Raw genomic sequence first — 15,553 nt, forward strand, 5'->3', positions numbered from 1 at the left:
ATACATACAAATGTGCATATCCTTTTTCTGTGTAACTCTTACATTTATATTATTTGTATTTGACCTACTGTTGAAATGGGAATCTGAAAAGCTCAGTGCGATACACATTCAGCTAGGCAAAACTGACATTCTTGTATTGTACAGTATAAGCAGTCAGTGTCAATAAAAAGTAGAACAAAACAGAGATTTGTATATAAAAAACATTTCCAGGGTTGACTCAAAAATATTCATTAACTTAAGTATTATCCAGTGTAGTACCACCAAAATCACTTCACACATCTTTTTTTTTGGACTGCATTTTCATTTCTGGAGAGTTTAATAACCCTTTTAATAATAACGTCAATTTTGATAATTGATTGATTGTCTGAAGTATGAAGATTGGCATTTATGGTTACTGTCTAAATTGTTCAGGTGGTTATTTTTAGAAAATATTTTTATATCAATATTTACAATAATGCACAAAGCTTGATGAAAATGAATTTTAAAATATTTATTTATTTATATATATGAATGTTATTGTAATGTTGCGGTAAAGACATTTAGTATAAGAACAAAGTGATACAAAACATAAAAAATAAACATGTTACAGATTAAAATCTTAACAACTAAATGCAATTGTGTGTACGTCTTTATGTGTAGACCTTTTGGAAACTGGTCAGAAGATGCTGAAATGTTGGTAATTTAATTACATTCACTTCTGGTGATTAAATCAGTCTTTTCTTTGGTATGGTTTCTTATCAGATATATTCAAAGCTACTTCACTCACATTATCAATATGTCTGATTGACTTATTTACATCCTCAGGCACACTGCAAAGACTCACTGAGAATATCATATACCTGTTAATATAAGTTTAGTTTTCTCTGATGGTTAAAATTCATAGATATGTTATACGGATCGTATTGCAATATACATCACAGAACGGAAAAGCACCACTGCGGCTGAGGCTGCTGTGTCAGCTGATGAGTATGTGTTGCTTCATAAGAGAAGTTTCAAAGAACGCTCTGTGGCAAATTCAAGATTCAAGATTCAAGATGGTTATTGTCACGCCGGTTATACAAGTACAATCGTGTGAAATGCTTTTTGCTGGGAAGCTCCATTAAAAATAATGTTATATTACAATTATAAAAGGAAATACTTTGTACAAGGCTTATTAAGAACATATACATATCAGGAAGTATGAATGTACATATATCAGAGATACTTTGTACAAGGCATATTAAGAACATAAACAGGCATATTAAGAACATATACAGTAGATACAAATGTGTAGACTTTTTGGAAACTGGTCAGAAGATGCTGAAATATTGGTAATTTAATTACATTCACTTCTGGTGATTAAATCAGCCTTTTCTTTGGTAAGGTTTCTTATCAGATATATTCAAAGCTGATTCACTCGCATCATCAATCTAAGAATCATATTGACTTATTTACATCCTCAGGCACACTGCGAAGACTCACTGAGAATATCATATATCTGTTAAATATAAGTTTAGTTTTCTCTGATGGTAAAAATTCATAGAGATTGTTTTTTTTCTAATTTAGGAGAGTCAAAAGTGATTTTAGTTGCAGAAACACCCACATACATACATACATACATACATACATACATACATACATACATATACACAGGTGGCTGTTTAAAAAATAAAATAAAATAAAAATACAATCATGTTTTCATGCTGTTCTAAAAAACAACTTTGTTGTTATGAAAATCCCTCTGCTGCAGGTAACAGTCCATGATGCACACAGCTGACTGCTAAAAAATACACAAAACATTAACATGTTTGTAAATGTCATGTATGCAGAAATAGTAGTCTGAGGACTATTTGAGCTACTCAACTTCATGCAGTTTCTTTGGCGTCTGACTTTGTGTCTTGTGGGTTATCCTGAAGTGGTAGGGTCTCAGCTGTCTTAGGTGAACTGTCACTAGGAGGAGAAGTTAGCTGTCCATTTCCATGTGCAGGATCAGTGATGTTGGTTCCTTGCTTCTTGAAGGGGCCTATCTTCTTCATCCATGCCACAACCAAACCAGCCACAGCTAAGATGAGCAAACCACCACAAACTACCCCAATTGCAGCACTGTAGTCTGGCTTAAGGTCCTTGTAGAGCGGGTTGGGTTCTGGGTCACTTTCTTCCCGGCTGACTGGGTTCTCCATCCTGCAGGTGAAGGTCTTCACACCTGAGTCATACTTTCTGGTGATGTTGATGTCCTTCCCAGACACCTTCCACTCTCCATCTCCCTTCTTCCAGCTGTAGGTGATGGGTTCAGCCTCAGTTATGTTTGAGTCACAGGTGAACCTACAACTATCAGAATCAGGTTCACAAGTCAATGTCCTCAGCACTACTTTGGGCTTCTGGACCTTGTTGATCAGTGTAGCATTATATCTCTCACTCTGGAACCTGCCGTTGATCAGCACTGAATACACACCCTCGTCCTCTTTGCTCATCTTGTTGATGATCAGCTGTCCATTCTCTGTGGTGAGGGCTGCTCGTCCTTTAATTCTGGGGTAATAACCCAGAGGAACCAGCTTTTCTACCCACTCAGCCAGCAGATTACCGTTGAATAACCACACGATGTTGTTGATGTGATCCGGAAAAGCAGGCCTCACTTTTAACGTAAGATCTCCACCATCCGTGAAGTAGACCAGTGTTACAGTATCCTCGGTTACAGCGACGTTCAGCACCAACAACAGCACACACAACCCGGTCAGTTTCCCCATCATGTCCACGGATGAATACACCACTGGAAAGATATCGAGCTTCATAGTCAGTAAGAAAAGACGGTTCTTTGTTTAGCTCACCGTCCCACACCCTTAAGCAGTGATTTCACACCCTTAACCAGTAAGTCCACATTCTTCCTTCTGCTGGCTGTTGAGAAAACAAAAGCAGACGTCACCACATGACTGTGTCCGCTGAGTGCCAGAAGAGATACACCAAGTTACTGGCGTTTTGAATTACAAGGATATTTTTAGGTTGAAGGGGATTCTCAGTTTGCATGTTTTATTCTTCTATGTTCATATTGGGACTACGGGGAGGACGGGACTCTGTGACTGTTATTTCACAATAATCACAGACAATTGGGATTTTGAGGGTGTGGGGTGTTTCATGTGTGTGAATGTATATATATAGGTTGTCTTTGTTGGTGGGTGTCTGTGTTTTTATGTATGTTTGGGCCTAGGAATCATCTGAAAGTTGCTTGTATATATATTGTATATAAACTTTCTATATCCTTGGTGACAAGGAAATGGGACCGGATATCAGTCAAAGTGGCAATCCTATTCAATACATCAGTGTCCTCAATAAAGGATGGTAGTCTTCTTACCAAAGGTTTAATAAAGGAATCAATATATTTAGAAGTGGGTTCTGTGAGAGTACCATTACCTGATATGATAGAACGGCCAGGAGGGTTATCTTTAGGCCCCTTGTGCACTTTGGGGAGTAGGTAAAAAGCAGCAATAACAGGGTGTTCAACCGTCAGAAAACCAAATTCATCATCATTTCAATAGAACATCATGTGTTCTTTCACAGTTTTTCTCATTCGCTTTGGCTCAATTCTCAAATGAGAATTATTTTTTTTCAAAACAATGAGCTCAAATCTCTAAACAATTAGTTTGTCATTGACAACAGATTCAAATTTTTCATTCATTCAAGCAAATTGCACGTAAAGTACAAAAGAGTCAGTACAATAACCACTTGCACATGGATCAAAACTGATGAGTTGTTTCTCAGTGAAATTGTCGTCTTCTTCACAACTTCTAAACAATCTTTCATCGTTTGAGCCGTCACATGCAAAATGATCCATTCAATTATCAAAATCTGTCAGACATGCTTGTATATTCCATAAATATCTATGACGAGGAGGTACAGTTTGTTGTTTTTGAACTGAACTACTGCAGTTTTTGTTCATTGTTGCAGGGTTGTTGTTGTTGTTGTTGTTGTTTTTGTTTTTTTGGTATGGATTTCAATTTGTGGCAAAATTTCTGTTCAACACATTGCTGCACAAATAAATTTACTGTATACATACATACAAATGTGCATATCCTTTTCTGAGTAACTCTTACATTTATATACATTTATATTATTTGTATTTGACCTACTGTTGAAATGGGAATCTGAAAAGCTCAGTGCGATACACATTCAGCTAGACAAAACTGACACTTCTTATATCGTACAGTATAAGCAGTCAGTGTCAATAAAAAGTAGAACAAAACAGAGATTTGTATATAAAAATCATTTCCAGGGTTGACTGTCATGGGGAAAAATCATCTCCACATTTTGACCAGGACGGCTCACACGATGACAAAATGACTTTTCATTTTGTTGGCCAATTTACTGAAACAATAACAAGGTTAAGGAGCATGAATGAAGTGTTTTGGGTGAGTTACTACCTTTTGCAAACATGCAATAGAGTTGTAATGTCCCATTAAACAGTTGTGAAGGCTGCACTTTCAGTTTAGAGAAAGTTAAGACTGTTTTGAGAAATGAGCCAAAGCTGAGCAGCTTACTGTAAGTCCAACACAGGTTTTGCTGTTCAATGTATTTTTCTTTGGATAATACAACTACAGCGCCACCCTTATCCACTGGACGAATACTGATGTCTTTATTATTAGAAAGTTCATTCAAGGCTAAGTGCTCTTTGTTAGATAAATACTGTAGGATTTGGAAGTGAAAGGGTTAGCAAGGGCCTATTTTTATTATTTTTAGTTAGCCTGTAACACGGTCACACATCAGAACATTTACCAGTATGGCATATTATTATTCACCATAAATGCTTTGAATGAGTGAACGGTTATATGGATGCCGTTCTACCGGGGGGTATTTTATCACTATGATCTATCTTCAGATACAGAGAAATGACGACCGGTGGTAGAAAATACACTTACTCTAGTGTACTTAAGTAAAATTTTAAAGTACTTGTACTTCTATCCCATTTGTTACATCTTAGAGGGAAATACTGTTTACTGCACTACATTTGATACCTTTGGATACTTTGCAGATTAATAATACAAAATATAAACCAAACTAATAAAGATCTGAGTGCCTGTTGATTACACCACCTGATACAGGCTACTTCTACTGTAAAGTTTTGCTCAGTCTGCAGTGGCAGGTTCCTATAAGTGCCAGTAGGGGGCACTATAAGACTATTGGTAACTTGTAAACAGACATTCAAGTATGATATAAAATACAGGTGGGACACAGTGAGATGTTTACAGTATAATGTAAGGCTGTAGATTTCTCCTAAATTCACCAAAAGTCAGCATTATATAATGCTTCATTTTTATATTTAAAGATAACATTTCAGAAAACTTGCAATACAAAAACAATCTCTTAATGTAAGTAATCAACTGGAGAAGTTTCATAGTGATATCTGTTAGTTAAAAAAAAACTATTTACCTGTAGTGTATTGCAAAATGTATGGACTTTAACAATACATATCTTTGAAGGCCAAAATGAACAACAACCCTTTATGTTTTTATTTATTTATTTTATTTTTCCATGTTTCGGTGCATGTATTATGGTTTTATTATTATTTTAAATGTATATATATATATATATATATACACATATACATATACATATACATATATATATATATGCATATGTGGTTGTATATATGTATGTATATATACATATATATATTTATTTTTTTACGATTTATTTATTATTACTATTATTGTTAATAATTATAGATAAATATTATTGTTACAACCCGGAGTTGGTGAAGGGGTAAAGGGAGTAACATAGAGCCGATGTTATCAGGCAATCACTTGTTTATTTATGAGTGATTGAAATTAAAGCAATATAAAACGTACAATGGTTGAATTAATACTAACTGAAAACGAGGGTTTAGGGTGGCCGAAACGGAGAAAACAAAAGGCACACACCCTAGCCCTGCACAATCCTAACACACAGACAAATTAAACACCTTCGCTATGCACAATTAAATATGAACAAACACGAGTACCTCAAACTAGTTAACATTCAATATCACAATCTAAAGTCCACTGACTCCAGTAGGACTTATACACAATTTCTAGTTAACAATTTCCACACAACACTCGAGAGGCACGGGGAACAGATCATTAATCATCACTGCCCGCCTGGGTCTAGTCACAGCTGGTCTTTAATGCTTTCCACGCGCCCCAGCCGGCTGGTGATTGGCTAATCACATGTGACGTCGTCAGAGGCAGGACCACAAACGGCGGGAAAAGAAGGGCATCCACCTGAGGGCGTTCCGGAGGCGTGGCCCCGAAGGGAATCCCCAAGACGTGACGTCGTCTTGGAGAGACGGGACAGCAGAGCGCACTAAAAGAAGAGAGCACAGGGAGCAGCGCCGCACAGCAACATACAACACTACAAACAATAACGAACGGTCACTTCTGCGACCGTAACAATTATCTATTCATTTATTTATTTGTCCTTCTTTGTGATTACTTAATGTAATTCCATGTGCAAGTTGCCAAATCTTCCATGTGTACCACATTATCCAAAGGTCAAGGGCAGGGGTCAGCAACCTTTACTATCAAAAGAGCCATTTTAGGCAAAAAAACAACAAAGAATCTGTCTGGAGCCGCAAAACATTTGATCATTGTGATGAAGGTAACACAGTTTATAGTCTAAGTATATAGTATATAAATCTAATGCCGTGAGGGCCAAAGAGACAATGTATGACAGAGTATTAGGGCCACATTGAGGGAAAAACATCTGAGATATCCAGAATAATGTCAGAATATTACGAGAAAAAAAAAAAATACCACGTGAAATTACTACTTAATATCATGACTTTATTCTTGAAATCTTTTTTTCCCCCCTCAATGTGGCCCTAATACTCCGTCTTACCATAGACCTTCAACAATGATAAATAATAATGAAACTATAAACAAAAAACAGTTATTCATTTCCATGTTTATAAATCCACAGGGAGCCACTGGAGAGGAGCTGAAGAGCCTCATGTGGCTCCAGAGCTGCAGGTTGCTGACCCCTGGTCTAGGATAATATAGTTCCAAATATGTAAATGAGTTCCTTTATAGTTTTGCCGTTGTGCTATACCTTTTGTAAATAATAAAACAACAAATAGAAATGTTTAACATAAAAACAGTCCCAGATCAAATGTACACTAAAGTGTGTCCACATACCTTTGGCTACATAGTGTAGTTTCTCCTTTTTTGGTTTAGTTCCTACGGAGCCCCCCTAGACCTCTAGAAGAAAGCTTTTATTATCTCGTTCCCTCGAGTTACTTCCTAGAGCACTTCATCCAATCATTCCTGACTGTTCACACATTGCTGATGTACAGAGCCCCCCTAGATGATGTACTTCGGTAAAGTTGGAAAGATATTGACAGATTCAAACTTCCTGGATCAATAACTCATAACCAAAACATTGATAAAACACAAACAACGGCTCTTTCTAACCGTAGTGAGGTAGACAACGAGCTACAACCTCATTTTAATCAACACATAACACATAATATTGGTCTCTATGTGCAGCCCGCTGAGAGACCAGAGGTCAGGGACCGTCCACAAAGTGCAACGCCGAAAAGAGAAAAATATTCATTAACTTCAGTATTATACAGTGTAGTACTACCAAAATCACTTCACACATCTTTTTTTGGACTGCATTATCATTTCTGGAGAGTTTAATAACCCTTTTAATAATAACATCAATTTTGATAATTGATTGATTGTCAAAAGTAATTTATCAAGCAAAAATTACAAAATGATCTGGCTGCCACTTCACAAATGTAGAGATTTTACTACTTTTCTATCACTGTAAATTGAATATGTTTTACTTTTTGACTGCTGGTTGTATAAAACAAGAGGCAGTTGAAGGCGTCACCTTCGACTTCGACTCTTGGAAGTATGAAGATTGACATCTATGGTTACTGTCTAAATTGTTCAGGTTGTTATTTTTAGAAAATATTTTTACATCAATATTTACAATGATGCACAAAGCTTGATGAAAATGAATTTTAAAATATTTATTTATTTATATATACGAATGTTATTGTAATGTTGTGGTAAGGACATTTAGTATAACAACAAAGTGATACAAAACATAAAAAATAAACATGTTACAAATTAAAATCTTAACGACTAAATGCAATTGTGTGTACGTCTTTATGTGTAGACCTTTTGGAAACTGGTCAGAAAATGCTGAAATGTTGGTAATTTAATTACATTCACTTCTGGTGATTAAATCAGACTTTTCTTTGGTATGGTTTCTTATCAGATATATTCAAAGCTGCTTCACTCACATTATCAATATGTCTGATTGACTTATTTACATCCTCAGGCACACTGCAAAGACTCACTGAGAATATCATATATCTGTTAATATAAGTTTAGTTTTCTCTGATGGTTAAAATTCATAGAGATTGTTTTGTTTTTTTTAAATTAAGAGTCAAAAGTGATTTTAGTTGCAGAAACACCCACATACATACATACATACATACATACATATATAAACACACAGGTGGCTGTTTAAAAAAAACAATAAAATACAATCATGTTTTCATGCTGTTCTAAAAAAAAAACTTTGTGGTCATGAAAATCCCTCTGCTGCAGGTAACAGTTGATGATGCACACAGCTGAATGCTAAAAAATAAACAAAAAATTTACATGTTTGTACATGTTATGTATGCAGAAATAGAAGTCTGAGGACCTTTTGAGCTCCTCAACTTCATGCAGTTTCTTTGGCGTGTGACTTTGTGTCTTGTGGGTTATCCTGAAGTGGTACGTTCTCATATATTGCACTGTCACTAGGATGAGCAGTAGGCTGTACATTTCCATTTCCATGTGCAGGATCAGTGATGTTGCTGCCTCAATTCTTGAAGGAAGCCTTTCATCTTTTTACATGCCTCGAAAAAACCCCAAAAGAAAAACACAACTACAAATGCACCACAAAATATAGTAACAATGATGCTGTAAATGTAGACTGGGTTGGGTTCTGGGTCACTTTCTTCCTGGCTGACTGGGTTCTCTATCCGGCAGGTGAAGGTCTTCACATATAAGTCATCCTTGCTGGTGATGTCGATGTCCTTCCCCAACACCTCTCCAGCTCCCTTCTTCCAGCTGTAGCTGACTGGTTCAGCCTCGGTGGTGTCTGAGTCACAGGAGAACTTCCAACTCACATTCCAAGCTTCACAAGTCAGTGTTCTCACCACTACTTTGGGCTTCTGGACCTTCTTGATCATTGTTGCATTATAGCTCTCACTCTGGACTCCGTCGTTGATCTTCACTGAATACACACCCTCGTCCTTTTTGCTCATCTTGTTGATGATCAGCTCTCCAGTCTCTATGGTGAGGTTTGCTCGTCCTTTAATTCTGAGGTAATAACCCTCATCTTCCACCCACTCAGCCAGCAGATTACCGTTGAATATCCACACGATGTTGTTGATGTGATCCGGAAGAGGAGGCCTCACTTTTAACGTTAGATCTCCGCCATCCGTGAAGTACACCGTAGTTACGGTATCCTCAGGTACAGCGACGTTCAGCACCGCCAACAACAGCACACACAACCCGGTCTGTTTCCCCATCATGTCCACGGATCAATACACCACGGGGAGGATATCGATCTTCATAGTCAGTAAGAAACGACGGTTCTTTTTTAGCTCGCCACCCTTCAGCAGTGTGTTCACACCCTTCCTTCCTGCCTTCTGCTCTGGCTGTTGAAGCAAGAAACAGATGTCACCATGAAAGACAACTGTAGGACCAAAGTCCATGGAAATGAGGCTGGGTCTCAAGGGAGAAGATGCGTGATGCAGAGCACTTGATGCTTGTACAGTTATTTTTTAATCTCGCCGCCCCAGACCCTTAAGCAGTGCGTTCACACCCTTCCTTCTGCTGGCTGTCGATGAAATGAAAACAGATGTCACTATGACAGACTGTAGGACCAAAGTCCATGGGAATGAGGCTGGGTCATCAACGCGTCATATCTCCGGGGGCAGCGTCGGCGTTAGGGGCGGGCCATGGGGGTCCAGGCCCGTCCAAAAAGGTCACTGTGCCCCCTCAGCTGAATTCTCTCCTGACAAAAAACTAAACTGAAATAACAGCTAAGCTATTAGTAAAATTAAGTCATTCAGTTTGGTAATGGAAGGACTTAACACTGCAATGCAAAATAAAGCACAAAACAGTGATAGTTTTGCATTTAGGAAACAACTAGGACATGTACTTGGGCTTGATTACATTGTTTTCTATTGGAGTGTCCTAACTGGCTGCGAGCAACACGGCGCTGCACAGCGACGTTTTGTCTGAACTTCTATCGGATACACAGTTCCTATTTTTTCCTGTCACTCATATTGAGAGGAACGGCTGATTAGTTTAGATAAAATGAGCCGAGAAAACCGGGTCAGTTGTCCTGGATGTAAATGAAAATATTAACTTGAATACTGACACTTTCAGCACAGGCATGGACGCTCGCAGTTATATGTAATAAAGTTCACTAGTGAAACTTTATTACGAGCTACCTGTCAATTGATCTGCTCCGTTCGCGTGTTTTTTTTTTAGTTTTTTTTTTTAATCTAGCTCAATAGAAAAAAATGAGAGAAAGTAGACCTACAGACCTGGTGCATTAAAGCACAATTAGGACCAAGAGAGTAAAAAGCATCCTGTGCTCCTCTCACATCTTACTTTTTCTACCTGTTTGGATTATTCTGTTCAGTATTGTGGAATAAAACAATGGACTAATGTTACACTACAGCAGGCTGAGCCGGGACAACAACTGGTGAGTGAAACATCCACATTTAGTCTTTATTAACTTAAATTATAGTTATGAAGAAATCAGTCAGACTGTTAGATTAATGTGTTGTTGAACTCCCTGTTAGCTGTATCTCGGCACCTAGTGTGTGCACATTTTGACCCTGGCACTAGCAAGACGCAGGGCGTGCCTGAGGAGTTATCTGTAGCCTCCAGTACCTCCAGCATTTCAAAATAGAAACCATAATAAGGTGGCAGCTGGCTGGAGAAGATCACTAGATAACAACCTACTTGCTCTTGGCTATATCGTATGTTATTTCTAGTAAATACTACACTGTATAATACTGAAGTTATTGAATATTTTTCTCTTCTCGGCGTTGCACTTTGTAGACGGTCCCTGACGGTCTCTCAGCCGGCTGCACATAGAGACCAATATTATGTGTTATGTGTTGATTAAAATGAGGTTGTAGCTCGTTGTCTACCTCACTACGGTTAGAAAGAGACGTTGTTTGTGTTTTAACAACGTTTTGGTTATGAGTTATTGATCCAGGAAGTTTGAATAACTTTGACTTTGAATAACAATATACTAACTCGAGGGAACGAGATACCTAACGGAACGAGGTACTAACTCGAGGGAACGAGATACTAACTCGAGGGAACGAGGTACTAACTCGAGGGAACGAGGTACTAACTCGAGTCAACGAGATACTAACTCGAGGGAACGAGATAGTAACTCGAGGGAACGAGATACTAACTCGAGGGAACGAGGTACTAACTCGAGGGAACGAGATAGTAACTCGAGGGAACGAGATACCTAACTCGAGGGAATGAGATAGTAACTCGAGGGAACGAGATAGTAACTCGAGGGAACGAGATACTAACTCGAGTCAACGAGATACTAACTCGAGGGAACGAGATACCTAACTCGAGGGAACGAGATAGTAACTCGAGGGAACGAGATACTAACTCGAGGGAACGAGGTACTAACTCGAGGGAACGAGATAGTAACTCGAGGGAACGAGATACTAACTTGAGTCAACGAGATACTAACTCGAGGGAACGAGATACCTAACTCGAGGGAACGAGATAGTAACTCGAGGGAACGAGATACTAACTCGAGGGAACGAGATACCTAACTCGAGGGAACGAGATAGTAACTCGAGGGAACGAGATACTAACTCGAGAGAACAAAATACTAACTCGAGGGAACGAGATACTAACTCGAGGGAACGAGATACTAACTCGAGAGAACGAGATAGTAACTCGAGGGAACGAGATACTAACTCGAGGGAACGAGGTACTAACTCGAGGGAACGAGATACTAACTCGAGGGAACGAGGTACTAACTCGAGGGAACGAGATACTAACTCGAGGGAACGAGGTACTAACTCGAGGGAACGAGGTACTAACTCGAGGGAACGAGATACTAACTCGAGGGAACGAAATACTAACTCGAGAGAACGAAATACTAACTCGAGGGAACGAGTTACTCACTCGAGGGAACGAGTTACTCACTCGAGGGAACGAGATACTAACTCGAGAGATAATAAACATTTTCTCCTAGGGGTCTAGGGCGGCTCCGTACGTCAGCAATCAGAGGCAGAAAAATTAAATATGGAGGGATATCGTTTGTCTATGATCAAAGATGGCGTGTTGTCAGGTGCCCAGGTCTTTTGTGAATCGTTCTGATGTGAATAACTTGCACTTGTTACCAAGGTTTGCACATGTTATTAAAAGTACTGTTAAAGACAAAAAAGACAAACTCCAATTATATTATAGCACTGACAGAAAAACAAATGTATAGAAATTAACAGCCAACTAACTGACAGTGTTTATTATAAGAATAAAAAGCTAAATATAAAAACAGATCCAATATGATATCCTGATGTCTTCTCTACAAAAGAACTTTAAGAGCTTTTTTTTTGGACTGCATTATCATTTATGGAGAGTTTAATAACCCTTTTAATAATAACGTCAATTTTGATAATTGATTGATTGTCAAAAGTAATTTATCAAGCAAAATTACAAAATGATCTGGCTGCCACTTCACAAATGTGGAGATTTTACTACTTTTCTATCACTGTAAATTGAATATGTTTTACTTTTTGACTGCTGGTTGTATAAAACAAGAGACAGTTGAAGGCGTCACCTTCGACTTCGACTCTTGGAAGTATGAAGATTGACATCTATGGTTACTGTCTAAATTGTTCAGGTTGTTATTTTTAGAAAATATTTTATATCAATATTTACAATAATGCACAAAGCTTGATGAAAATTAATTTAAAAATATTTATTTATTTATATATACGAATGTTATTGAAATGTTGCGGTAAGGACATTTAGTATAAGAACAAAGTGATACAAAACATAAAAAATAAACATGTTACAGATTAAAATCTTAACGACTAAATGCAATTGTGTGTACGTCTTTACATGTAGACCTTTTGGAAACTGGTCAGAAGATGCTGAAATGTTGGTAATTTAATTACATTCACTTCTGGTGATTAAATCAGCCTTTTCTTTGGTATGGTTTCTTATCAGATATATTCAAAGCTGCTTCACTCACATTATCAATATGTCTGATTGACTTATTTACATCCTCAGGCACACTGCAAAGACTCACTGAGAATATCATATATCTGTTAATATAAGTTTAGTTTTCTCTGATGGTTAAAATTCATAGATTGTTTTTTCTTTAATTTAGGAGAGTCAAAAGTGATTTTAGTTGCAGAAACACCCACATAAATACATATATAAACACACAGGTGGCTGTTTAAAAAAACAATAAAATGCAATCATTTTTTCATGCTGTTCTAAAAAACAACTTTGTTGTTTTGAAAATCCCTCTGCTGCAAGTAACAGTCGATGATGCACACAGCTGACTGCTAAAAAATACACAGAAAATGTACATGTTTGTACATGTCATGTATGCAGAAATAGTAGTCTGAGGACTATTTGAGCTCCTCAACTTCATGCAGTTTCTTTGGCGTCTGACTTTAGGTCTTCTGGGTTATCCTGAAGTGGTATGTTCTCAGCTGGATTAGTTGCACTGTCACTAGGATGAGCAGTAGGCTGTACATCTCCATTTACATGTGCAGGATCAGTGATGTTGCTGCCTCGATTCTTCAAGTAGCCTTTCATCATTTTAAATGCCTCGAACAAACACCAAAACAAAAGAAAAACTAACAATACATCAATCACTATAGACCTAATGATGCTGGAAATGTAGACTGGGTTGGGTTTTGGGTCACTTTCTTCCTGGCTGACTGGGTTCTCTATCCGGCAGGTGAAGGTGCTCCAAACTGTGAACTCCTCTCTGGTGATGGTGATGTCCTTCCCAGACACCTCCCACTCTCCATCTCCCTTCTTCCAGCTGTAGCTGACTGGTTCAGCCTCGGTGGTGTTTGAGTCACAGGAGAACTTACAACTATCAGATAAAGCTCCACAAGACAATGTCCTCTCCACTACTTTGGGCTTCTGGACCTTCTTGATCAATTTAGCTTGATATCTCTCACTCTGGACTCTGCCGTTGATCTCCACTGAATACACACCCTCGTCCTTTTTGCTCATCTTGTTGATGATCAGCTGTCCAGTCTCTGTGGTGAGGTTTGCTCGTCCTTTAAGTCTGAGGTAATAACTCTTATCTTCCACCCACTCAGCCAGCAGATTATCGTTGAATATCCACATGATGTAGTTGATGTGATCCGGAAGAGGAGGCCTCACTTTTAACGTTAGATCTCCGCCATCCGTGAAGTACACCGTAGTTACGGTATCCTCGGTTACAGCGACGTTCAGCACCAACAACAACACACACAACCCGGTCTGTTTCCCCATCATGTCCACGGATCAATACACCACGGGGAGGATATCAATCTTAATAGTCAGTAAGAAACGACGGTTCTTTTTTAGCTCGCCACCCTTCAGCAGTGTGTTCACATCCTTCCTTCCTGCCTTCTGCTCTGGCTGTTGAAGCAAGAAACAGATGTCACCATGAAAGACAACTGTAGGACCAAAGTCCATGGAAATGAGGCTGGGTCTCAAGGGAGAAGATGCGTGATGCAGAGCACTTGATGCTTGTACAGTTATTTTTTAATCTCGCCGCCCCAGACCCTTAAGCAGTGCGTTCACACCCTTCCTTCTGCTGGCTGTCGATGAAATGAAAACAGATGTCACTATGACAGACTGTAGGACCAAAGTCCATGGGAATGAGGCTGGGTCATCAACGCGTCATATCTCCGGGGGCAGCGTCGGCGTTAGGGGCGGGCCATGGGGGTCCAGGCCCGTCCAAAAAGGTCACTGTGCCCCCTCAGCTGAATTCTCTCCTAACAAAAAACTAACTGAAATAACAGCTAAGCTATTAGTAAAATTAAGTCATTCAGTTTGGTAATGGAAGGACTTAACACTGCAATGCAAAATAAAGCACAAAACAGTGATAGTTTTGCATTTAGGAAACAACTAGGACATGTACTTGGGCTTGATTACATTGTTTTCTATTGGAGTGTCCTAACTGGCTGCGAGCAACACGGCGCTGCACAGCGACGTTTTGTCTGAACTTCTATCGGATACACAGTTCCTATTTTTTCCTGTCACTCATATTGAGAGGAACGGCTGATTAGTTTAGATAAAATGAGCCGAGAAAACCGGGTCAGTTGTCCTGGATGTAAATGAAAATATTAACTTGAATACTGACACTTTCAGCACAGGCATGGACGCTCGCAGTTATATGTAATAAAGTTCACTAGTGAAACTTTATTACGAGCTACCTGTCAATTGATCTGCTCCGTTCGCGTGTTTTTTTTTTTTGTTTGTTTTTTAATCTAGCTCAATAGAAAAAAATGAGAGAAAGTAGACCTACA

General features: G+C 38.5%; 2 protein-coding genes across 2 annotated transcripts; both read right to left on the reverse strand.

Moving 5' to 3' along the window:
- Positions 1–1,628: 1,628 nt before the first annotated feature.
- Positions 1,629–9,626, reverse strand: LOC119495388 (SLAM family member 9-like). The gene is made up of 2 exons (XM_037781784.1): positions 9,095–9,626; positions 1,629–2,273 (listed from the first exon to the last, which is right to left on the reverse strand). Exons 1-2 carry the CDS (start codon positions 9,539–9,541, stop codon positions 1,845–1,847), a joined length of 876 nt encoding a protein of 291 aa, XP_037637712.1. The 5' UTR covers positions 9,542–9,626; the 3' UTR covers positions 1,629–1,844.
- A 3,348-nt stretch (positions 9,627–12,974) lies between these two features.
- LOC119495390 (SLAM family member 9-like) lies at positions 12,975–14,843 on the reverse strand. Its single transcript, XM_037781786.1, has 2 exons — positions 14,813–14,843; positions 12,975–14,602 (listed from the first exon to the last, which is right to left on the reverse strand). The coding sequence occupies exon 2, from the start codon at positions 14,532–14,534 to the stop codon at positions 13,668–13,670; it is 867 nt and encodes a 288-aa protein (XP_037637714.1). The 5' UTR covers positions 14,535–14,602; positions 14,813–14,843; the 3' UTR covers positions 12,975–13,667.
- Between the last annotated feature and the right edge of the window lie 710 nt (positions 14,844–15,553).

Source organism: Sebastes umbrosus, chromosome 10 (genome assembly GCF_015220745.1).
Source record: "Sebastes umbrosus isolate fSebUmb1 chromosome 10, fSebUmb1.pri, whole genome shotgun sequence".
Lineage (NCBI taxonomy): Eukaryota > Metazoa > Chordata > Actinopteri > Perciformes > Sebastidae > Sebastes > Sebastes umbrosus.